At 40.7% G+C, this 25,634-nt stretch overlaps 2 protein-coding genes across 2 annotated transcripts in view; one reads left to right on the top strand and one right to left on the bottom strand.

Annotated features, from left to right (window-relative positions):
• Nucleotides 1-75: 75 nt before the first annotated feature.
• si:dkey-202e22.2 (netrin-4) lies at nucleotides 76-6,346 on the bottom strand. The gene is made up of 10 exons (XM_059329804.1): nucleotides 5,828-6,346; nucleotides 4,259-4,752; nucleotides 3,871-4,173; nucleotides 3,448-3,574; nucleotides 2,054-2,242; nucleotides 1,694-1,910; nucleotides 1,475-1,602; nucleotides 1,281-1,349; nucleotides 1,014-1,184; nucleotides 76-524 (listed from the first exon to the last, which is right to left on the bottom strand). The coding sequence occupies exons 1-10, from the start codon at nucleotides 5,916-5,918 to the stop codon at nucleotides 388-390; spliced, it is 1,926 nt and encodes a 641-aa protein (XP_059185787.1). The 5' UTR covers nucleotides 5,919-6,346; the 3' UTR covers nucleotides 76-387.
• A 10,274-nt stretch (nucleotides 6,347-16,620) lies between these two features.
• Nucleotides 16,621-25,634, top strand: part of dnah1 (dynein, axonemal, heavy chain 1) — a 35,381-nt gene continuing 26,367 nt past the window's right edge. Inside the window, exons 1-25 of the mRNA XM_059329353.1 lie at nucleotides 16,621-16,774; nucleotides 17,252-17,431; nucleotides 17,552-17,633; nucleotides 17,740-17,914; nucleotides 18,145-18,295; nucleotides 18,392-18,524; nucleotides 18,614-18,781; nucleotides 18,890-19,145; nucleotides 19,277-19,434; nucleotides 19,536-19,747; nucleotides 19,977-20,275; nucleotides 21,040-21,190; nucleotides 21,370-21,563; nucleotides 21,669-21,894; nucleotides 22,054-22,173; nucleotides 22,269-22,351; nucleotides 22,502-22,643; nucleotides 22,814-22,969; nucleotides 23,124-23,322; nucleotides 23,422-23,675; nucleotides 24,284-24,496; nucleotides 24,610-24,774; nucleotides 24,896-25,017; nucleotides 25,219-25,324; nucleotides 25,426-25,605. Coding sequence (XP_059185336.1) covers nucleotides 17,255-17,431; nucleotides 17,552-17,633; nucleotides 17,740-17,914; nucleotides 18,145-18,295; nucleotides 18,392-18,524; nucleotides 18,614-18,781; nucleotides 18,890-19,145; nucleotides 19,277-19,434; nucleotides 19,536-19,747; nucleotides 19,977-20,275; nucleotides 21,040-21,190; nucleotides 21,370-21,563; nucleotides 21,669-21,894; nucleotides 22,054-22,173; nucleotides 22,269-22,351; nucleotides 22,502-22,643; nucleotides 22,814-22,969; nucleotides 23,124-23,322; nucleotides 23,422-23,675; nucleotides 24,284-24,496; nucleotides 24,610-24,774; nucleotides 24,896-25,017; nucleotides 25,219-25,324; nucleotides 25,426-25,605 — 4,122 coding nt within the window. The 5' untranslated portion in view covers nucleotides 16,621-16,774; nucleotides 17,252-17,254. The remainder of the gene's footprint in view (nucleotides 16,775-17,251; nucleotides 17,432-17,551; nucleotides 17,634-17,739; nucleotides 17,915-18,144; nucleotides 18,296-18,391; nucleotides 18,525-18,613; nucleotides 18,782-18,889; nucleotides 19,146-19,276; nucleotides 19,435-19,535; nucleotides 19,748-19,976; nucleotides 20,276-21,039; nucleotides 21,191-21,369; nucleotides 21,564-21,668; nucleotides 21,895-22,053; nucleotides 22,174-22,268; nucleotides 22,352-22,501; nucleotides 22,644-22,813; nucleotides 22,970-23,123; nucleotides 23,323-23,421; nucleotides 23,676-24,283; nucleotides 24,497-24,609; nucleotides 24,775-24,895; nucleotides 25,018-25,218; nucleotides 25,325-25,425; nucleotides 25,606-25,634) is intronic.

Here is a 25,634-nt window from a genome sequence, read left to right on the forward strand (position 1 = left end):
GTAATGTGGTTTGTTTTGTAGCATTTTATTGAATTAAAATATATAGGTTTATCTTTCAAAATGTATTTATTATTTATATCAAAAGTTATAAATAATATTCAAGAAATCTTTTGCCCATCACATATTTTCTATTTTCTATAATCCTTTCTGAGAGATAAAACATTGAAGTTGAGTCAGATCTAAACAAATCCAGGTTTTCGTTTTAGTCTTATGTGTTGCACTCTCACACATTGTGAGTATCTTTCTTCAATGTTGTGTCCCAAGACTGATCATGAGTTTGACTCTGCATGTTGTTCAGTGATTTTCAGTCCCTTCTCTGAATTGTCCACTGACTCAAATGTTCTTGTTAAGTCTTCTGAAGTCTGTCCTGCCTTTTTGGATCTGTGTTCATGTACATCCATTCCTCAGGCCCTCTGATATAAGTAGGCCGAGTCTGGGTGTCCACGGGACCACAACACTCTGCATGGTGACCAGTAGACGTCCTGTCCCAGCCTCCTCTGGGCCAGCCAGCAAGTACTCCATACCTGGTATAAAAGGTAATACATTGTTCATAGATCTAATGAGAGAACAATTAGTTATGTTTTTCTCTCATTAAAATCTAAAAGACCAAAAGTCAAGTTCACATTTTCACATTTATCTCAAAAACAGCTTAGTTTTAGTCAAAAGTCTTTCATAATTTCAATGTTTTAATTCTTCTGCATCTTTGTTTCAATGGTCTTCTGCTCTAAAAATTTAAAACTTTTCTCAGGTTTACTAAAATAAAACCAATTGGCCCAATTCTTAGTCACCTACTCTGAGAATATAATTGTTTTGGGCTGAATCCTAAAGTGGCCAAGTACCATTTGCTAACAATGTAGAGTCGCAATTTATGCATGTAGTATGCTTTCAAGTACTTAAGGCCAGTCTGCTTGGACCCCTCTAATTGCTGCTTGTGGCTATATTTTAATTAAATATAAATAAATATAATAAAATCCCAAATTCTTTTTCTATGTCAAGTTGTGAGCTTGTCCTACCTGGGTTAAGAATGGGACAGGTGCAGCCGCGGCTGGTCCAGGACAGAGGAAAGATGCTGATGGTCCCTAAGTAGAGCTCCGTTTGGCCTGATCGAAGGACTTTGCGAACTTTGACCTGAACTTCTGCATGGCTGCCTTTGTCATGAGCAGACAGCACACTGGCCTTGATCACTAGCATGGGCCACACAGAAAAACAGAAGACTGAGAAGGCATTTTAAAGCAAGTACAAATAATAACAAAAAAAATGTATTTAAACATTTTTTTTACCATAATCATGTTTGGTCTTGCAGAGGTCGGAAGCACTTCTCAGCTTTTTTTCCTTACAGCTGCACTTTCCTGTGGGCACAGTGAGTTATGCTCCCATCCACTGTTATCTCCACCATTACACTGTATGAAACACTTTGATCTCCTAAAAATCACAGTAACTGAGCAACACAGCTGAGTGTCAAAATACTGCTCACCTGTGTAATGCAGCGCAGAGACTGCAAGCTCCTTTGACCACTGTACCTCGTCTTCTATGGTGAACATGTGATCCAGATCAGGGATTTTTCCACCAATGGGCACACTGAACACTTGATTATTTGAGTAGCTGCAAAAAGTGTAAAATAACCCACCAGGTCAGGTTTTACTTCCATGCTGATGTGTAAAGAATTTGGCAAATGATTAATCATATGGCTAACCTGTCAAGACACTGCCCAGTGGCTGGATCACAGCTGTGAGGGCAGGTGCAGGGTTTACAGCCCTCCTCTCCAAAACCCCAGTAACCAGACAGGCAGTGGCTGCAGCCTGTGCCGCCTACGCCTGATTTGCAGTGGCACTGCCCACTTCTAGGATGGCACCAGGGTCCCTCTTCTCCAGGACGAGGAGGCAAAGAGCCCAGTGGATCACACCAGCAGCCTGAAACAGACACAAATATTCTCAAATTCTGAATTTACAAACACATTCCAGCAGATGGAGCTATAAGACATCATCGCTCTTTCCTATTTCATCCACAAACCTCCCTAACTTTGAATTAATTCCACTATAACCATGCCGCTTACGTGTGCAGGCGTGGGGGGAGTTCAGAGGGAGGGATGGATGCCTGTGGTAGCCGTGGCGACAGCGCTGGCACCTGCGCCCGACTGTGTTGTGTCTGCAGTCATTACAAACGCCCCCACTGGTGCCACCAGAGGAAAGCCATGTCCGCTGAGAGAAGTGACAGCTATCTGTGTGACCGTGGCACTGGCACTCTGAAGTCACAGAGAGGTGTGATGTCATAGCAACAGAGAAATGAGAGAGACAAAGTGACGTCAGGATGGGAGGAGGCAACTGTCTGTATTTACTGTCAAAATTATTTGCATCTTGTGCTGTCACTGACAATAAAGAACAAAATTTAAAGGTATACCGTGCAGGATTTTCATACAATATATGGACTCAAAAATGATCTCAATCGTCCATTGAAAATAGTGGACATGGCGCAAAATAAACACAAATTTATATTGAGATGAAAAGCCAAACAGACAACTTGTTTCAAAAAGAGAGTGAACCTAAGGTTGGCTTTCACTTCCATTAAGTCGAGGGGGGAGGAGTCAAGTTTGTATGATGTGTTTTCAAACAGTAAGCAACAATTCCTGCATAGTATGCCTTTACACATGAGATCTTCATGGTATACCAGGATCCAAGCACCCAGAACCAAATGTGCACTGACTTAATGTGACAAGCAGTATGAGCTCTTCTTTAACTAGGTCTTGAGAACGTGGTTTAAATATGTTTTTGTTTGTATGCCTTGGGCATTATTTACAAATTAAGTAGGGAAATTATATTGCTCATCTGCAGTAAAAACCCACTTTGTAAATGCTTTTTGAGACTATTTAAAACTGTGTTGTATGGAGTATTTATTTCACTTTTAAACAGGGATTCTACAAAGTTTTGGAAAATGCTTAATTTTAGCTGTTTGCTTGTTGTTTTCAAGGTTAGGAATATGCTTGAATTTAAATTTTAAAAACGGATTGATTTTCAGCATTATCTGATGTTCATCTACACAATTAATCAAGTAAACCAGAAATATATTAATATTTGAAGCAATCCCATTGTCATATTTGGTTGACTTAAATGAGAAAGTAAAAAGGACTGAATGAGTTGCCAGGAGCACTAATTTTTACATGTAAATATGTAGATTATTTATGACATTGAAATATCCCCATGGGATAATCTGATAATTATGTTCTTTAATTTTGTTGTTGTTGTTTGAACAGATACATACTGTGCCATATATATGTAAACTTTATTTTATCCATAATTGTATTCATCCTGACAATTTATCTGTGATGATAAAGGCTTTTGGAGTCTGTAAATTGGTCCCTTAAAATCTGTACAAACCCTGTTTAAAGCTCTTCTCTGGCTTTCTCTTTGTCAGCAAGCTGAATATTGTGCAGTCCTGTTGGTGGTCACTTACTCTGGCACGGGTTGGACTCCCCGCTGCTGCTGTTGGCAGGCCTCCAGGGACGATCATTGTAGAGGGGGGCGCACTTCTCACAGTGATCCCCTGCTGTGTGGTGAGTACACAGGCACCTACCAGACACCTGGAAAACACATCTGGGGCTGCTCAGTTCACCTACACTAGCAGACATTACACACACACCTGCTGTCTGGAATGGAGACGGCTATAAAATAGATCCAGGCAGGTGGTGTAAATAGTAAATCAGGCTATTTAAAGCTCTTTAACTGAACATTTTTCCATCAGTAAGTACATCGTACATCTGGACTGAACATCCTAACATGTGTGTTATACAAGACTGTAATAAAACACAGGCCAATGCAAAAAACTGAGAAACTTTCTCTGTCTTTTTTTTCACATGCACACAGGAAAACCACTCACCATGTTGCTGTCCTGTTTTGTGTCTTGGCTGCTGTTGTTTGGTACACAATACTCAGCATGACCATGGCACAGGCAGGTCCCTCTGGCCAGTAAAGTATAAATAGCATAAGGTGCTGAGGCGGGGCTTTCTGTGGTGGATGTGGCAGTCAGAGCTGAGGCTGTGGGAGGATTTAAAGGTGCCAAACAGGTCTGAGCTTTAAGCAGTCTGATGCGGAGGTTAGTGAGGGTGAGGCGGTTGAGGGCTTCTGCACTGTAAGCATCCAGGGTTTTAGCATTGCTGGGGTCTAATGTCCGTAATATTACCTGGGGACAGAAACAGAACACCAATCAGCACTGAAACATTATTATTGATCTGCCACACGATTAACCTTTTCACATATTCCCTTACCTCGCCTCCACTACAGGGTGTAGCACTGGTATAACGGGATGTACACACAGAGCCTGGCTGAGTAAAATCATCAGGCAAACCAAACTCTAAGCTGCAATTGTATGCAAATAGCTTCAGAACGTCCCAGGTCTTTCCAAAGTCAGCTGAACGCTCGATGGCCATTGCAGCAGGCCGGGGTGACCTGAACACTAAAACTACATGGGACAGACAGAAATATGTCTCCAGGTCCAACCGGATCTCATCCTGCTGCTCTTGCGTGGTGGTGCTTGCACCTGATGCCCACCAGGTATCTGGATGCAAGAAAGGGTCATCAGTCATGTGAGCAGGTGGGTGAGTGTCCTCGGGGCAGAGGAGGTGGGGCGTTGCAGGAGAATGGGGGCAAGGGCTGCGGTGGAAGGAGCTGTTCCCACAGCAGCTTGAGTGGGTGAGGAGGGTCCGGCCACTCGCCAGGTTCCCAACAGGAGGACTGCAGGCGTGGTCCACACATCTGGATACTGACACAGGGACATGGAGAGTCAGTCTTATGACATAGAAAAGTGCATTTATTTAGTGTTGACATAATACTCTGATGGAACGAGTATCCAGAAGGTATTTAGCATGTGTATAAGACACATCCAGCTTTCATTGACTGAAGTTTATTTTGATAAGCCATATGTAGCTGTTATACTCTGTCCCTGATACTTCCAAAATTAAAGCAAAGGGGTTCAATGTGCATCAGTATCACACGCAGAGGACTGTGACAAAGTTGGGGTGAGAATGCAAATGGTTCTTTTAATCTTGTGATCAAAAACATTAATGTGAAGCTTAATTCTTAGTCTGTTCTGTAAATAGTTTTCTAAAAAATAATACATATAGCAACTTCTGGTCAAACAATATTAATTTTATGCTTAAAAGACCAATTTCCGGTTTATGCCCCAAGCATTTCCGGTTTAACTTGTTCTTTACCCGAACACTAATTAATGTTGTATCAAATATGTAATTTGCTGTGTGTTTTAAGACACAGATAAAGCAAATTTCCTTGTTATGAACTTTTTTTTATTACATAAAAACATAATTAATTAATTCATAAATACAGTCTTTTTTTTATCATTATTATTTTTTAACAAATATGGATAGTCAGATCAGGGCTATTACAGTATATCTGCTGTCAGAAACCCCTTAAAAAAAGAACAAAAAGAACAAGCACTTTCCAACACTAACACCATGGACAAAACCGAAGTGCTCTTCATTGTGTTTGCCATGAATATTTAATTTGCCTGACCATTATGCCACTGCTGCTTGCTCTGAGGTGACATACAATCCTGTCATTTCCCCATTGGACAGCATTCATACTCTCAGGTTACATGTAATCGCAAGACACAAGTAGCCCTCATATCAAATGTATCAACAGGTATGGCCCTTAACCTGCAAATGAAGAGCCGTGGATACTTAAACCAGCTGAGTCACCATGACCGTTTGTCCAATCAATAACTAATCGAACGCAGCGGGAAAAACGAGGAGGCAAGTTCAACCACAATGACGCAAATGCTCCAGAAAAAGAGCATCAACAGAGATGAAGATGTAGCTCACCTGCTCCGCTCCTCTCCACAACCAAAACCAGCCAACAGAGCGCGACCAGCATCCGATGCTGACCTTCCCCAAGCATGCTAAACACTCTCATTCTTGTTTCTGTTGTGTTTACAATATACACGCTGCGATAAACGCCGTCCAGTAGAGGTTGGTCCCAACATTATGTGTAACCTATTTAACGGACAAGCGCATTTCCCTTCCAATTACGCAATGCGCAAAGCGTCCAAGGTGAATTCAGGAATATTTTCCCCGACGTCCTTCACTAAAAAATGTTGAACAAAATCCTTGATAAAGTTCAAAGCATCCTCAGGAGTAGAAATCCATCTTTCTGACAGAAGTGGATTGTGCGTCAATGCTGCAGCAAAAGATGGATCATGAGTTAGTCCAAGAATGAACGCTCCATATTCGGGACAAAATCTGTCTATTTTCCATTTGATATATGTTTGTCTTCATCAATTTTGCGCATTAAAAAGTGATAAAGAGGAAAACGATAGGTCCTTTTCTCAGCCAATCAATTAATGTGAATGTTTTATTTAATTTACAGCCAACCTGAGAGCCCCGTGTCCCAGTCAGCACCCAGTGCTCTATGCGTTTACGCACAGGAGAGGAGTGTGCGCTCTATTTATCCGCGGTCCTGCCCGCCCACACACATACACACACACACACACACACACACACACACACACACTGTGAGGACGTTGCACTGCGACAACACTAAAATAAAACTACTGCGAATTGAGAAGATGTATTTTTTTCTCCACTTTCACCAACTTTCATCCATTTGGGATTCTGCAAAAGATCGTGCGCAGGCGACTTGCACGGGCTCGTCGCCGCAGTTAATGTGAACCAGCCGCACATACCAGCTAAACCAGGTCCCTCCACTAACCAGGGCCTCGTAATGGGGCGAGTAAATTAGTTTATCTGCTCCTGCCCTCCTGTTTTAAGCTGCAGTAATTCTAAGTTACAGGTCTCTTTGAAGTCTCGCAGGAAGAAACCTGAGAAGTGAGACAAAAATAGTCCCCAGTGCAGTTATTTGCAGCTTGATGGCGCATTGTGGCACCAAAAGAATCTGACAGCTTGGAGTTTCATGCAAATGACTTGGACAAGAAAAGGGCCTTTCTCCCATCTGTCTGCCTGACTGGATAGATTACTCTGCCATTCTTCATTATAGCACTGGATAATAAACACATGCTCTGATACATGGCAGCCCTTCTTTTTAGATTCTTTTTAACCACACACGTCAGGAAATCTCAAAGTCCTTTGCTGAGCCTGATGTATTTTCCCTTCCTGGCACCCTGAAGAATAAACAGTGTCTCTGCAGTTTTATGGCTCGACTTCAAATACAGGGGGATCAGGAAAATTGGACTGGACGCACAGGATTGGATTGGTTTCCATAAAAGTCCTTAATGCCATACAAATTTTTTACAGACCTGCCTGCTTGCTTTTCCCCAGAATGGAGAACAAAAACAGAGTAACTAAGGAATGGCATATGGCCTGTTATGTTTGCACTGACAGAAAATATGAAGAGCAGCCAGCAATGGATTAATCACATCATTTTGTCCCAGTCATCAATCCTTATTACTGTGACATTTGTCCATCTGTGTTGATTTTAAATGTATCTCCATGTTAAAGTTTATATTTCCTTTTCCACAGTTTCTCAGCTCGTATATCACTCCATCTCTATGTGTTGTACATTTGTCTTTGTTCACCCCTCGCTGGTCTCTCCTTTCATCTCTCCATCCTCCTGCTCTCCACTCTAACACCAGCTATAGTGTCTGGCAGAGCTCCACACAATAAAACCCGGAGGCTCTCCGTCTTCTGACATATTTCTGTTTCTCCTTTCGTCACACTCTGTGATGCTAAGAATAGCTTTATGTGAGATTAGCGAATTGCCTGTTATCTGCTTGTGTTTGTGGGTTACAGACATCATTTATGGCTGCTGATTTGGAGTCAGTTGTGCCTCTCTGACACACGGAAATGAGATTCACATCCTTTTCCCAGGTTACAGGATGGGAGGACCTGTGTGTTAGGGATAATGGATAAAACAGAGAGTCAAATCATCGGTGTGGTCCAGCTGTGGTTTTGCCTTCGTTGACAGAATCAGGTTCTGGAAGAAGTTCATACTGTATCCTGTTAATATTTTTGAGAGGTATAGGTAGGAGATTGGGGATCTTTAAGGGGAGATAGCAAGTCAACAGTAGGTGGCACATAGAAGGGATGTACATCATCTGAAAGCTGAGAACTGAAGACTAATTTGATATGCATTGTTTGTCAAATTGTTCTAGCCATAAATCTGAAATATATATTAGTTCATTTATTGACTTAAAATTTGAAATGATCTGTGGTAATAGAACTATATATATACCTACCACTGATACAAAAGAATGTAAAAAATGTTAAAAATAAATATATAAAAATACTGCAGTAAGACACAGAGACATTGAAGGACCCCAAAGAAAAATACATACTGAAACTTTAGACATTTGGAGATTTCTGCAAGAATCACATTTTTCAGTGATTGGATGGTGAGCAACTTTTGTTTGTCATATCCAATTTATACAATTCCGAGACTGTTTAGGGATGCCAGCATGCAAAAAATATTAAAATACAATTGGCAAAAATAACACATTTGTACTGCATGAGAAAAAAAATGTGGTTTTTGCCTCAAACTGCATGAGATTAGCATAAAGTGGGCATGTCTGCATGTCTTGAGGTCAGAGGTCAAGGCACCACTTTGAAAATGGTCATGCCATCCCCCCCTTCCCTAACAAGATATCACAACATATACTTGGTAGGTACCAGTGCATTCCTTAGATCTTCTAGTTTCATATGATACCAGTATCTCAACTGAAGCTGAAACAAACTACAGTCTCTGAAATAAAAAAAGTGTTTAGCTGGTGGGCCGCCAGAACATGAAGGGTGTATGTAACTGAATTTCTACAAAGGCACTACATTTCACTTCACTGAGGTTTGAGGTCAAGGTTTGCAGCAGAGCCATAAAACATTTAAGGGCAGCTGCTTCAAGTGCAAGTAAACTATGTTTAGTTTCTCATTTTGCCTTCAAAATGCAAAACACATTGAATTCTTAATTGACTAAATTGTAATTAAGGGTAATTTTCTGTGATATAGGAATGCGGAGCCAGCCACATCCAATAAAGTGCTTGTTTAGAACGTGAGCATATAACGGAGGATAAACAGAATCCATACCAGAGTTAACAACACGTGTTACATTCGTACAAGTGCTGGGAGAAAAATGTCTTACATTACCTTCCAGTGAATACATTCTTCCAATGTTCAGGGTGTAGCATATTCATCATGGACCCCAGCTGTGAGAGGTCAAATACCAGCCAGGAAAGGTCACGGGGATCTCCTACCTGCCCCGTGACTGCCTCTCTAATTGCTCCTCTTTCTCTCATTTACAGGGCTTAATGGGGGCTGGGGGTTAGAGAGCTGGGGTCGGGCAAATCAGGGACTCCCCCTTCCTGTCCTTATAATCTGCAGTGTTTGTCCAGGCTGCTTGTGTGTCAAGCACATGGCGTCACTCCACACTTCTCCATCTCCTCTCTGTCCATGTCCTCTCTTGGACTCTGTGTTCTACATGTCAGCTCATATATTCCTCCAGGAATGAAGAGGATTAAGCAGCTTCCTGACATGATTTTACATTTAGGCCCCACAAGCCAACATGATCAGGCCTCGATTTGTTTCTTCAAATAGTCTGTCCAGTTAGGGTGTGTGGATTTGGAACGGTCACCTTTATGCCAGTCTAAATTAAATGTCTCAGTTTGTTGTGGCGTTGTTGTTATGGAGACTGTAACGACGCACAGTTGGATCTCATATGACGTTATCCTCCAGCCACACAAGAGCAACCAATAAGTGCCATAGTAAATAGGGTGTGCTTGAGTTAAGCACTGAGGTCAGAGGTAATTACCCTGTTGAATTTTTGGAGAAGGACTCAATGCTTTAAGAATACAAAGACTACAGTACTCATGCCTGATATACAGTATACTGTAGATCCAAAATATTCCAGCTTTGATACTTGTATTCTTTAACGGGATAGTTTGGATTTTTTGAAGTGGGGTTGTATGAGGTATTTATCTATAGTCAGTGTTGTGCGTACAGTAGATTGTGACCGGAACGCCTCCCAGTTTGGAGAAGCAGGCAGGAGTACTGGCACAGAAGCTAAGCAATGTACTGCTGTGGATGCAGCAATATATATATATATATATATATATATATATATATATATATATATATATATATATACGTTTACATGGGGGAACTGAAGTTCTTCTATGCTCTGCTTTGAAGAGACCGCATATAACAGCTTCAGTTCTCCCCGCTAAAACTTAAAGAGGGTTGTCTGACAGCAAGTTAAAGAGATGAAAATATTCTAACTATAGCATAAACTTAAAGTGATAATTGATTTTTCTAAGGTGGCTAAAAATAAGTATTGCTGCTATTCCTGTACCCCTACCTGCTTCTCTAAACTTGGGGCTTGCCAACTACAATGTACTGAAAGTAATACACTGACAAGCCCACTTTAAAAAATCTGTACTATCACTTTAAAAAACATATAGCAATTCCTAAATACTCTACTGGTAAGCCTGTCTAATGACAGTTTGAAGTTAAAAGGTCAAGGTGAAAGGGCAACTGCATAGGTCTACAGTTCAAGTCCAATAAAAGGATAGTTTGAGTTGGTCTGTTGCTTTAATTTATTATCACCATGAGAACAGTAATGACTGTGGACAGCTAAATAGACAAAGTTTCATCACTGGGAATGTTTGCTATGATCCTCATGTCATGGAGGGGTTTTTAATAAGTACAAAAAGACAATTTAAAGTCTGTTAACATGCGCATATCTTCCTTGTGTGTGAGATTTCTTGCATGATAGGTCTCGATTGCATGTTGCCTCTTTGATGTGAAAGGATGAATGACACAGATTAAGCTGTCAGACCAGAAAGTGATAGAGGCCAGATGAGGCAGGATGACAAATCAAGGCCTCTGTGAAGCAAAGGGGCAGCTTGCCAAACCAATAATGTTTGCATCTGTGAGCTTGTGTGTGGATTTGTGGGTATGTGTGGGTGGAAACTATGCAGAACTGTGTCCATTTATTCTTTATTAATTCTTATCATGTAGGAGTGGCTCACTTGAGGAGGCTTCAGCTGAGTTGTGATGAGTTATTTATAGCTGAAACTCTGTTTAATATTGGACAAGAAATTAACCTCCCACCCACAAGCACAATTGTAAACACACACTCCTACTGCCTCCCTCAGTGTCATGTCCCAGTCTGACTTCTTTATAACTATTTATGATGTCATCAACTAACAAGCTCAAGATTTACTCTTGTGCGGCACCAACTTGTTCACATCAACACATTGTCATTCTGACACACATGCACAAGCATGCAAATACAAAAACACAGAAACAATTCCTTGATAACTCATTCTTGGCTTTCCATCACTCACCCACATAAAATAAAACTGGAATGCCAGCACACACACACACACACTGTGTTTTTACCCACAAACACACACACAGACACACAGACACACAGACACACACACACACACACACACACACACACACACACACACACACGTTACAGATTCCACTCACTGCTTTGTTATTCTTCCAGCTCATATTCACACACCCACTTAGATAAAGCAAGTAGGCTTACATAAAGATTTATTTTAACTGTCACAAAGTACTTCAATGTATTCAAGTACACTGTGATTTGGCCCAAGGATAAACTAGCGGAACAATCTAATTAATATCAATTGTGCCTGGTGTCAGAGGTCAGCACAAGAAGTCCTCCAACCAATTCAGCCACATAAGTTGTTTGTTTCTACTCTCTAATATGATTCACAGGAGCATCACCTACTCCCTACTAATGACAGGAGATCAACACATCCTTCACAATGTTAACCACATGTTTAAGAGTCGCAGCTTTGTTAGATTTAGGCAACAAAACCACTTGGTTAAGTTTAGGGGGAAAACTCATGGTTATTCTTGGGAAAAGATAGTTTTGCATAAAGTAACTACTACTGGATGTGAGGTAGTTATAGGAGTTATGTAGGTGACGTTCAATCTGACATACCTATATGCTAAGTTTCTGCCTTGTAATCTGTCATAATAACTACAGCCACTCGAGGGCACCAACTAAAAATACATGTTGTTGTAATCATTATCCAGGAACAGCACGTAATGTTATTGGGCCTTTTCCCCCATAGAATTACATTGAGAAAGAGATGTCTGTAAATCAGCGGATCTTTTCTTTTTTGGTACACTAACTTCCAAGTATGAACACTAATTTTATACACAGAAGTTTATTTTTTTCAGCTTCATGCGCAACTGAGCAGCATTCATAATAATGCGCCACTTCCAATGCTGTATCCATTACTCTTTATACATCCCTGGTCATAATAAGCTTCTGTACAAATGACATATGAGGTTGTTTTTGGAGTCCGACATCAGGGAGATACGGGGAGACACAATATAATATTAATATAATAATATAAATATAGTTTTTATATACACCAAAATATACACAAACAGCTTCTTAACTGAGATGCTCCCAGTAGGCATACATTGAATATTTCTATGACCCATGTCTCCTGACTTTGGTTCCCCTCCTTAAAGTCACACTAACAAATGTAGCAAATGAGAGGAAAAATCAAATGCAGCTGTTTGAGGTCCTGAGCCACAGGTTGGGGTTCCAGTCCGTCTCTCATGTCTGGCCATTTTGCTTCTTTGAGGCCCTTCTCAGCTCATTAAACAAGTCTTTATTGGCATGCCAAAAGTCCACCTGTGAGTCATCCAAGCCATGACAGCAACTTCAATGTAGGCCTATAGCCAAGTACAACGGTCGTTGTTAAACAACAGTACCTCATATGACTCTTACAAAGTCAAAAATCAAATCTGCATGGAGGCAGCCTTAGACGAATGTTGCTCTTGTAAAATGCACTGCCACAAAACACATCAACGTGACACTTGCTGCCCTCATGATGCTTCTGTTTCATCTATGAGCACCAGTGACATTTATTGACCACAGCGGTGTCAGCTCAGATGCCCTTTAAAAGAGAAAAAGTCTTTGAACATGGGGTGCAGTGATGGGTATTAGGTTGTAAGTGTTTAAACATAGAAATAGAATAAGAGTAGAAAGGATATCCCCATTAAAATCAACATAGCGCGACATTCAGAGCAGGGGAGCCTTTTTTTATGAGTAACGTTGGCATTGGCGACCTTTTATTGCAGACTAAGCAAGGACACTAGACTTAATACATAAACCTATAAATCCTTTAAGTCTTCTTATGACTAACTCATGTATAAACTACAAAATATTCTGACTTAATGGTGGCAGACTCACTGACGTGAGGTTTTGTGGTAACAATAAAATGGAGTTGAGTAGTATGAAGCAGCCACTCAACAAGTAATTGAGCTTAAAGCTTATTCCACACACTCTTATCACAGCGTAGGAAAGCACCTTTCTCTCATCAGATGAGTGACAACTTTGTTTGGCTCATTTTCTGTAACCAGTGCAGCATGAAAGTGTTTTGGGGATTAGCAATCTAGCTAGCTTACTAGCGGATAGTTAACTAGCTAGTTTGCTAATTCCACAATTATTTCATGCTACACTGAGCCCACCAGCCTGCGATGCAACAGTCCCACTGCCTCACTTCCTGCTGTGAGGAGAAGAGACTGGACCGGACAGCAGCACTGGCTTGCTAACTAGCCGGGACATCTCTGGAGCTAATGGCACACCTAATGTCTCCACTGACGTGTGGAGTGACATTAAAACAAAGAACAATTGCATTTTCTTATGTACAAAACGAGTGTCATATGTAGTAGTCAATGTGTCATGAGGAAGACTTTAGCTCTGTTGCCAATGATCCCTGCATGTTTTCACACTTTTTGATGTAACTAAACAAGATGTGGGTAATGAAGAAAAATGAGAAAGATTGCACTTTACTGGAAACCACAGCATGCCTTTGTATCCATTCCTGTGTGCGAATGCAAAAATAAAATCACACTGTAACTTAAGGGGTGTGCCCGCAATTGAGGTTGGATTGTGGCTTTCTGCTGGAGGTATGTGGAAATATGTGTAAACCCTCCTGGCCTTTCCCAACAATGTGACAGTAAGAGGGGGATAGCCAATGTTTGATCCCACCAGCCAACATCTGGCCCTCAGGAGGAGATAAAGTTAGCGGCACATGCTGATGTCATTAGCGTGAAATGGGAGTTATATTCACAAAGTCATGACTCTCACAACATTGCAATATCGTGGAAGTAGGAGAGAGGGAGGAAGAGAAGTTGATGAATAATATGAGGATTTCAGGATAAATGAGAGAGACATCTGGGTGATTATGTAAGCGACTAATATTGATCCCTTTTCAATGGTTAATGTTGAGCCAGATCTTTCATGGCAGAATTTATCTGCTGCTGAATGAGAAGTGAGAAAAAAAGACGAGTACAGGGTGGATCAAAGCTGCAACAAAGCTTGTTAGGATTTAATCAGTTCCACTCACCCAGAGCTGCTGGCCACATCTGTCCAATCACATCCCATCACCATGGTGGGCTCCTGGCTCCAGAGATGGCTATAGTTCTGCCAACCAAACATTGGTAGGCGACCATGTTTTGAGGACCACCACCTCTTCAGAGACTTGTGGTTCTCCTGAGGTTTTCTTTGGAAACTCTCTGTGCTACATGTGTTAATGATTAATAAATTGCTGTGGTCAGAAAGCTTTGAGTGCTGAGACCATCGGATATGATAATGTCATTATTAGATGTGGGTTATTTGGACCCTTAGGGAAGTCTTTCATTTGGTTAAGGCTTCCTTATTTGGTGAGGTCATTGCTTTGAGGCTTCACTGAGATGAATTCAATGAAGCGGATGGCCTCTAAACATTTCAACAGGCCTGTCCTGAGTTATGACCACTGCACAGAATTGCATAGCATATGCAATCTATTTGACCGTTGTTGTCTGCTTTCACTGTAAATAATTTTGTTAATGGCCTTTTCATAGAGCTGAGTACAGTGGTCACCCCTGACCCCTTTGTCCTCATGAGCCCAGCCACACTATACCTCCTCAGTGACTCTCTGGTCCCCTCTCGACCTTATTTATCCCTATCTGCGTGGCAGCATGTTCTTTGCAAGTGACACGTGAGGGTCAGACACATGAGACTATTCGTTTGTGCTTGGCTTCCCAATCTCAAGCTGCTCTGATGGGTTTCAACTGAAGAGGCCAGGGGCAGGAACAGGGGCCGCAGTGCATGATGCCTGTGATCTGCCATGGGAAACAGACGAGGTTATGATGCCCTTGTGACCCTGGAGTGTGGGGATCGCACGGGTCAATGGGGTTTTCCCCCCTTGTGGACACATTCTAGCTGTCATGAGTGTGAAAGGACAAGATTGGAAATTTGCGCACAGGGAAGTGTGCATTCCAATCAAATTCCATTAGTTTATCATTACTGCCATTACCATCACTATCTTCACCAGGAACAGCATGGGATGTGAGTGTTCTGGTGCTTACCTGTGGAGAACAGTGTTCTAGTAAACTATGTAATGTATATCTAAAAATGTATAATCTTTTTTTAGCTATGGTCTTCTACTACTCCTTCCGGGTGCAAACATACCCTAGCATTTATTCTGCTGTTTAAATGACAGGAAAACTGGGAGTTTGGGACTATGAGTGGTTTGAATGAGAGACGGTCTTTCTCAAGGAACACTACTACAGGGAAAACAGTCCGTTTCTACGGGGACAGGCTTTATTTGAAATTTTAATTACTTTATTCTCTAAAATACTATTACTTTTTTCCCGATTGGTATTTAAGATATTTTACTTACACAAAAGAAGTAATACCGTCTTGTAAAAAGAACAACAATGCTGAATATTTAGGAATGTAAGTAGCAAAATATGGCTTTTATTGAGGTATCAGTAAATCAAAATACTCAAAACCTATTATAGGATTACTGACTAATTACTGTGTAAGCATAAATATGATATGTGTTCAATGAGTCCTCAATGAGTGAAGAGAACCAGCAGGATCATTGGTGCCCTTGTGTCCATCCTGATGTGACAGAAGAGCTACCTCCATCATTAAGAACCATCACCACCCTGTGGCCTGTTGTCCTGTTGATGCTGAATAGCTTCTTTCCACAAACTGTACGGATAGCGAATGGACTGTGTCCCCTCCCTACACTCACAAACTAAGCACCTGTCAAGAGGAAACTCATGTTTTAAATGTGTGTTTTTTTAGGGATGGACAATTTTAAATATGTATTACTGTATGCACTAATTGGAGCCGTGGAGAATGGCTACTTCTACTACTTCTACTATTCTTTCTTTCTTTCTTTCTTTCTTTTTCTTTCTTTCTTTCTTTCTTTCTTTCTTTCTTTCTTTCTTTCTTTTCTTTTTTCTTTCTTTTCCTTCTTTCCTTCTTTCCCTCTTGCTTTTCCTTGTTTATTTCTTTTCTTTTCCTTCTTTTCTTCCTTCTTTCCTTCCTTCTTTCCTTTCTTTCATTCCTCCTTTCCTTTCTTTCCTTCCTCCTTTCCTTCTTTCCATCCTTTACTTCTATCCTTCCTTCCTTCCTTCTTTCCTTTCTTTCCTTCTTTCTTTCCTTCCTTCTTTCCTTTCTTTCTTTCCTTCTTTCCTTCCTTACCTCTTTCCTTCCTTCTTTCCTTTCTTTCCTTCTTTCCTTTCCTTCCTTCCTTCCTTCCTTCTTTCTTTCCTTTCTTCCTTCCTTCCTTCCTTCCTTCTCAGTGGTGTTGCTCTACTCTCTCTCCATGACACGTGTGGAACAACATTGTCTCCATGACAACTGTTTCAGCGTCCAACATTTACATACCAGTACTTAACTTCTACTTGGAAACTGAGATTTGCAGCTATGTTTTAACTATGCAGAGGTTACTTAAAAAGAGTACTATAATTCGCAGTTGAACTTAAAATAAGGTATGTCGAAATTATTGTTTACTGGTTTCCTAAATTAGCAACGTTACGTAACCCAGCTTGTGAGTTTCAAGCGACCCATGCAGACAGATGATTTAGCTAACACAAACACTTGCTAAGTAGCTTACGGTTGTAGTCTTTTTATTTTTGGGATGCGTGTTTTGATAGTAATGTCTGATGTTTTCGTTTGTTGTGTTTTTTAAAGATATTTAGTCGATTAAAACGATGTTGTTTACCCACTCTCCTTTCCAACAATTTAACGTTAGCTGGTTAACAAACGTTAAATGCTCCCAGGAGATAAATAATCATATTGAAGCTACAGCTTTTATGTTCTACGTTTACGTTACATTTTTAATGTAACACTAGCTAAATCATGTTTAAGTCTATAAATTACAGTTCAGATTTTTTAGAAGCAGATAACGTTAACAGTGCTACTACAGGCCCCGGTGTTCATTTATAGAAATGTTTTTATCCTGCTAGAAGATGGAGAGGAGATGTTTCCCTGGTTTTGGTGTCTTGGTGCCTCATCCCCCCAGCAAACCTCCAGAGCCCAAGCCTCCAACACTAAGTCACAGGTGCAAACTCCCCCCAATAAGAAAATGCTCTGTGAATGAGCAGAAAGGCATCTACTCAGATAGCATCAGTACATTCAAGTTCCAGGTAAGAGCATAAACTTATACATCTGACTATTCAAATTCTGACAAACTTTTCACCCAAAAGCCCATGCAAAACACTGAGCTTCTGTTGTGCTCTGACAAAAAGTAACTCTTTATTGATTAGACTTGTACAGCGGTACCTAAGATCCAGCATAGGTCACAAGGCCAGTCCACCATTAAGTTCAGAGATCTCAACAGAACAGAAGGTATGATACATAAGTTTTTCATAAGTCAACTATGTATTTAATAGAAGCTTACAACATTTTATATGCTGTGTGTATAGTATTAGTCCTTCTGTGCTGTTTTCCTTAGTTACAACCTTCAAGACTCCATCTGAACAGTGCAAGCTTGTTGAAAAGGACAACCGTGGAGCCACGTCACAGCAATTACAGAATTCTTACTTCTGCCAGGGTGGAGATAGACCTAAGGTCCAGATACCCTACCAGACTGTTCCTGGCCAGATCCCCCGCAAGTTAGCAATAGAGAGGTACGCAGTGTTTGTGTGCGCCATATATGACAGAAGACATCTAGTGCTGTATAGTTTTCCGTTCTTTGCATTTCCTGTAGTGAGTGTACTGTACGTACTGTAAGGCCAGACTCACATACAGTAGGGATTTTCTCCTATTATACATTAGCTGGTTTAGTGGGGTCCTGTAATTGGTGTATCTTAACTGCCTGTTTTAAAGACTTATACTGTTTGATATTGTTTTTCTATAGATGTCGAAGGGAATATTTAAAGTTAGACTTTGAACAGCTCTTGGCTGAAAAAGGCATAGACTCCAATCTCTTAATGCCAAGACTTTCAAGCAGTTGTGATGTGCATGTGACTACGACAGACAATTCTGTATCCTCCTACCTCCCCCTAGAGGTGAGTGTGTTACTGCTGCAGTCTTTTCTTTGGTGTATACATCCCATATTTTCCAGCACAACACCCCACACTCATCTTCCCTGCATTTCTTTTTAGATATTTGACAATGAGGAGTATGACTGCTGGACTCCAGAGGACTGGCTTGCTCTGGGCTATGCTGAAAAATCACTTGATCGAAAACCTATTCCTGCAAAAGCCCTACTGCCTACAGATGACAATATTCCTTCTGGTAAAATGTCCACAGAAATATACTGTGTAAACAGAGATAGGTATTATTTTCTGTTCGTTGTTGATATCTCTCTTCTCTCTCTTATAAAGACGATCCAAAAAGCTCCTCCTTGGAGTACAGCTGGCATTTAGTTGGGGTTATTGATTATAATAAGGAGAAATGCCAGTATCTTGTACAGAAGGTTTACCAAAACAGCCAACTGACAGATGAAGAAGGAAATCCTATTCTAACTGAAAAACACAAAAAGATCAGATCTGGTTGGTTTTTAATGTCTTTACACTGTACTGACACAATAATGTCTCATTATTTCTTCTTGTCTCTGTTTGTGTTTTTGACAATGTATTTCATCTTTCTCTGATTCATAGGAGTAAACTCCATACTACCAGGCTCAAAGTTCTGGGTACCCAGGATCAGATTAGTGTTCATTGCTGAGGACCCACGTGTCTTTGTTGAACGGCTCCAGTTTGCCCTACGCTTGCGGGAGAACACAGAAGCTCTGCTTCTCTACCACTTGTCTGTGGACTGCATGCCCATCTGGAGCGGAACACCATCTCTTCAAACCCACAGGCTCACGTGCATCAAAAAAAGAGCCCTGTCAGCCCCTGGGCTCAGACTGGAAATGTGAGTAATGTCAGTTTCCTATCAATGCTGTCGTGCTTGTTTGTTCAGTATGGTCTGCTTTATGAGATATCCCTCTGTGTTGAAATGTTAATTAACTTATAGGGATACTACATTTAACTTCATGTGTGCAGTTTGGAGAAGTATATAGGGTATCTGGAGAAGGAGGTCAAACTGGAATATGACCGTACAATGAACCGTATGAGCTTTGACAAAGTAGTGATGAGCAACCCAGAGGAGTTTTCACATATCACCCTTCCACAGAAGGATCCAGAGTATGTACCACAACAAGGTAGGACAAATGGCCTTATATACACATGTTTGAGTCCAGATTAAGGATACCTGACACTCTCCCTCAGAATCTAAACACTGGTTTGTTTTATCTATGTTCAGGGTGCTTTTCAGTTCCTGGCTTTGACTTTAAGAAGAACCAAGCTGCTTTTGTCTTCCGCTCCATGCTAACAAAGCCAGAAGTGATCTGTGTATTATCTGAAATATGGTCTGAGTGTAACAAAGTAGCAAACATGAAGCTATTCAATGTCACATTGATTAAACCACTGCGACTTGACGAGTTTGACGTCATCCAGTCTCAAGTACAGACTCAGGTATGGTAGCACTGGGAGAGCTTTTCTTTTGTCAATATCAGTACTGGCATTATGCTTTAATTTTGTTCTAAATAACAATTTGAACATTTACAAAAACAATGTTGCTGGTGTAAAAAGGCCTGTATTCAGTAAAACCATGGAAACATTTTGTTGCTGATGAAATCTTGCAGACAAAGATACTCTAATTTAACATGAATAAAGAAGCATTATATTTTTTCCCCCTCGGCAGATAAGCTTGTTTCTCAGGGAGGCATGGATGGTCACGCTGACCAACATCATCCATTCCACCCTGGGGAGTATTGGCCCGGGCGCATACAACGTGAATGAGTCTCTTTGGGAAATGTACAAGTTTTCCAAGATGTACAGACTGATGGGTGTGGTGCGCTTCAACCTACAGGACTCCCTGCGCTCCCTTGTGCAGAATTCACTGGTCTGCTTGACTCGGCTGCTGTTAAACGCTTGCCACAGTATGCTTACATGCCCTGAGAACCTGGTCTGGGGAAACAACCTTATCACCAGCCCGTACAAGTAGGATATCACCCACTTGAACACATGGGCACACAGTCACATTTATATAAACATCTTCACACACTTTTGTGCTCATATGCATCTGTGTTTTCTTATGCTGTTCCTATATCTTGGAATCAGTTATATATTATGTATTCAGTTCTTCCAGTTTTAAAGAGTGTTACTTATAGTTATCACTGTGCTGAATGTTTTGAATTATGTTTGGAATATTAGTCCACCACTGACGATGTGATGAAAAAATGATCCTGCAAGTCAATTTTATGAGAATCTTTCTTAAAATAATGAGTACTTATTGAATGCAAAATGATGAGAAACTTTCTCAAAACAATGACTTAGTATCTTGAAACTAGTGAGAAACATTCTCAAAATATGACATAGCATCAAAAAAATAATGCCACAGCATTTCAAAATAATTACTAAGTATCTTAAACCAATGAGAAACTTTCTCAAAATAATGACTTTGTATCTAATAATAGTATGATAAGCCTAAGTCAAAATATTGACAGTTTCCCGTTCCTCTGAGATATTAAGTTATTTTTTTGAGATACTAAGTGAATAATAAAGCTTCTCATTTTTTAAGTTACTCTGTCATTATTATTAAAAGTATGTAATTATTTCTCATTATTTTTAGGTACTATGTCATTGTTTTAAGAAAATATGTCATTATAATGGTATACAGGATCTTTTCTCATCATAAGGTTAAGTTTTCATCGTTTTTTTTCTTTTACTGGGCTTTAACATTTGACTTCATTCTCTATATACAGGCCAAAAAAGAACGCTCTGTTCCTGGTGGACTTGGTTCTGGATCAAACTGGGGTTCATTACAGCACTCCACTGGAGAATTTTGAGACAACTATCATCAACCTGTTTGATAAGGCCATTATGGCCACGCTCCATGTCCCACAGCTTGATAAGGTAATATAAAGTCTGTAACCGCTTGAATCACAGAGCCTTAAATTAAATTAAATTAAATTAAATTAAATTAAATTAAATATTGAACTTGTTCATGCCAAGTTCCTCTGTCCATTGATGCTGATAATGATGATTAATTCTAAGGGGCGCTGATTCAAGTGTTCCTCTTTTGTCCCTGCCAGTTTGTAATGCAGAAGTTGTTCATTGGTGACGATCTGTGGCTTGAGTCAGTGTGTTTGTGGGAACCTGAAGTGAATGAGCTGAGAGAAAAGGTCCGCAATGCTCTGAAACAAGCAGCCATACCTCTTAGGGCGTATGCTGCTGAATATGAGAAACACTTAGAGCTACACAACACAGATCTAGAAACCCTTCTCAAGTAAGTCTGTTAGTAAGTCTAGTATGTAAGTTCAACCACAAGGATTTATGGTCCACTCAGCATGCTTTCTTCATGAAATTAAGTACTTTAAATCTTGTCTGCCAGATCTCATACGCTTGCTGAACAGACATCCCAAGAAGTGAAGAGAGAGGTGGAACAACATCTCAAAGAAAAGGAAATGCTGGAACAATCTCTTCCATCCTCCATCATCATTGGTCCATTTAATGTCCGTGTGGAGGCTGTACGCCAGGCTCTCTCTAACAAAAGAAAGGCTTTAGCTAATGCAGTGTTAGATCACCTTGTTCGGAAGCTACGCAAGCTGGTTGAGGAAGTAAGTAATTTGTTAACGAAAACGTATTTGTACTAAATCGTACAGTATATACTGTATGGACGTAACATGTTGAAGTGTTTTGACCTACATTTACTCAAGTTTGAAAGTTGTATTTCCCTACTGTTTAAGTTTTAAGTTTTTTTGTCCTGTTGTGTGTAGGCATGTGAAGAGTGCAACACTATGAGCAGAAAGCTTCGTGAGAAGCCCAACAGCATTGAGGAACTGACTGAAAAGAGGGACTGGATGAAGCAAATCCCAGAACAGTTAAAGAGTTTCAAGGTGCACATGCATCAATTGGCTATAACTGTCATGTGTCTTATGAAAAGCTTCCTTTTCAATAATTTTAACAACTTTTTAAAATCTGTTCAAAACAGGAAGTTATTGGCAAAACGCTATCAGACTATGATCTTCTGGAAGAGCTTTTCTACTGCCTTTCAGATGAGGATGCTAATAAAAAGTAAGTGTAAAATCATCATGCTAGTGTTTAGAAAAACTATCTGGAATTGAATTTCTAATGTGGGATATAGAGTGAATTGATGGTTTCATAGTGGTTAGATTAAATAGAAGAAACTAAGGAGTTATTCTGGTGATTGCTATATCTTTGCAGGTGGAAAGCAATTGGGTGGCCTCACAGAATAATTAGCCAAATGGAAGCAGTAGCCGCAGAGCATGTGGAAGACGAGCAGCGCTTCCATAAGATCCAGCTGGTCGACCAGAACAACTTTGAGGAGCATCTAGACTATCTCCAGGTCTGAGCCAACAAGCTTTTCATTTAAACAGCAACTTAACTCACAACCTCATTTAAACATGCCTGAAAGTAGACCCCTCTATGATTTGTATTTTTTCTTGATAGTTCACCTGCCTAAGGTTAAAAAAGTGTATGTTAACTGGTTCTAAATCACCACAACTGTGTTTATAGATGGCGGTGGCTGGCTTTGCGGGTCATGTAGACATTAATCATGCCCATGAGGTGGCCAACGAGGTGAGGCGTATTAGCAAGCAACTCAAGGAATGTCAGACAATGGCCCAAACCTACAACACCAGAGAACGTCTTTTTGGTATTCCCGCCACTAATGTAAGTGAAAGATAATCCATCAAATGGTGTCTTGATACATTTTTTCATTCCAGATGTCAGAATATTCCTACTGTACTGAACTGTTAAACATAGTGGGTAAAAATATACATTTGTCATGCTTTTTCTGACAATGAAATGTAAACGTGTATTACAGTATGATCGGCTGCAGAAGCTGATAAAGGACTTCCAGCCTTTTAAAGACCTTTGGAGAACCACCTCTGATTGGCTACGTTGGCACGAGAGCTGGCACAATGACCCACTGTCTTCCATTGATCCTGAGCAACTTGAGCGCAATGTTACAGATGCCCACAAGACCATGCACAAATGTTTTAAACAGTTCAAGGACATTCCTGGTGGGTGACAGATCTATTACTGTTCAAATTTGATGTGATTATTGATATGTCTGACATGATCTTTTATGGGCTCGCTTTCTTTTTCTTACACAACACTAGACTGCCAGATGGTGGCAACTGTAATCCGCAGCAAGATTGAGGACTTCCAGCCTTACATTCCTCTCATTCAGGGCCTGAGGAACCCGGGTATGAGGAGCCGCCACTGGGAGATGCTTTCAGAGCGCATTCAGATGAAAGTCAAGCCCAAAGCCAACCTGACCTTCTCCCGCTGCCTGGAGCTCGGCCTACAGAACTACGTGGATGACATAGCTCATGTTGGTGAGGTGGCTGGGAAAGAGTACGCCATTGAACAGGTACCTTTCAAAGAGAGTGTTTTATTTCTAGTGTTAAATTGTGTTTATAAAGAGCATGTAATGAGCCATGGAACTACAAACATCATTTTTACATCTTATTTAGTATTTTATTAAAGGTATACTATCCAGGACTTTGCCTTAAAACAATGTACAGACCCATTTAATAAATGATCCCTCTCAAGCATCACTTATGACCCCGCTAGAGGTGTCTGGTGGTGTCTGCATCTGCATCTTCATTTGCTGTGTTCAGGACTTTTCTTGATGTCAACCTTTGTGCATGAAGCTGTGGAAATAGCAGACACAGTGCATAAAAAACACAAAAATAGCAGGTCAAACGCCAAGTGGACAAAGTTTGCAAGGTTCAGACATAGTATGCATTTAAGTTAAAACATAATTTACACAAAAGGAGCAGTTAAGATTGGTGCCCACAAAATCTCATGAACCCACCTGGACTAGGTGGTCTGTCCTCTCGCTTTGGTGAACACAGGCCCTAAGTAAGCCTTCAAAGCAACCCCTGGTACTTTCTTGCTCATGATTACTCTTAGGTTGTGAATATTAGCATTAAGATTGCTGACTGTCACTTTTTTTTTTTACCCCTTTTCACTCAGGCCCTGGAAAAGATGGAACAAGAGTGGTCGACAGTAGTCTTTGATGTGTTGCCCTACAAGGAGACGGGCACCTACATCTTGAAGAGCCCAGATGAGGCATCGCAGTTGCTGGATGATCACATTGTCATGACACAGAGCATGTCCTTCTCTCCCTTCAAAAAAGCTTTTGAGGGCCGTATAAACACCTGGGAGAGCAAGCTCAGAATAACTCAAGTACACACACACACACACACACACACACACACACACTCACTTAAAGTCTTGTGTCTTTTGTCATATGATGCAGTGTCTTATGTTGTGCTACTGCCCTCTTCTGGTGCTTGCAGGATGTGCTGGAGGAGTGGTTGACATGCCAGCGCTCCTGGCTCTACCTGGAGCCCATCTTCAGTTCTGATGATATCAACCAGCAGCTGCCTGTGGAAGGAAAAAGATACCAGCAGATGGATCAAACGTGGAGAAGAGTCATGAAAAATGCCTTTAATAATCGAAAGGTCAGAGCTTCCACAACACTTCATGAGGACAAAGGTTTTTTTCATACAGAGATGAACATAGACCTAGATAGTAATGATGCTCAGTTGTTTGTTATAAACTGTTGATGTATATGATCATCAGGTGATTGAGCTGTGTCCAGATGTTCGTCTGCTAGACAAACTGAAAGAGTGCAACACACTGTTGGAACAGGTGCAAAAGGGTCTCAGTGAATACTTGGAGACAAAACGAGGCTCCTTCCCCAGGTAAGCCTCACTGAAAGAGTCACAAAGTTGCCCTGGCTCTAAATTTCTAGCAGCCAGCAAATGGCTTAATAAAGTAAAGGCACATACAGTGACCTGTATGTGGATGATTTGTGGCCAGAAATGAGTTTCCATGCTGAATGATGACACTGTTGATTATAGAGACTTAGTTCAATGTACTGTACAGTGAATATTTGTTTGTAGGTTTTACTTCCTATCAGATGATGAGCTCCTGGAGATTCTGTCCCAGACCAAAGATCCCACTGCTGTACAACCACACTTGCGCAAATGCTTTGAGAACATTGCACGGGTTTGTTCTGGCTGGTTGTTTCTTTACAGTTACTCTGCTCATACATTACCAAAAATATAACATGCATACAATATATGACTTTGACCTCTGTTTGTCCTTAGCTTCAATTCCAGTCGGATCTACAGATCACACATATGTACTCTGGAGAAGGAGAGGAGGTGAAGCTGTTCCTGCCGGTGTGGCCCACTGGAAATGTGGAGGACTGGCTCAGGGATGTAGAGAAATCTATGAAGGCCACACTGAGAGATAACATTGACCGCTCTCTCAAAGTCTACCCTGAGGTCTGCGACTCTGAATCTTACTTTATGTT

This window comes from Centropristis striata, chromosome 3 (genome assembly GCF_030273125.1).
Source record: "Centropristis striata isolate RG_2023a ecotype Rhode Island chromosome 3, C.striata_1.0, whole genome shotgun sequence".
NCBI lineage: Eukaryota > Metazoa > Chordata > Actinopteri > Perciformes > Serranidae > Centropristis > Centropristis striata.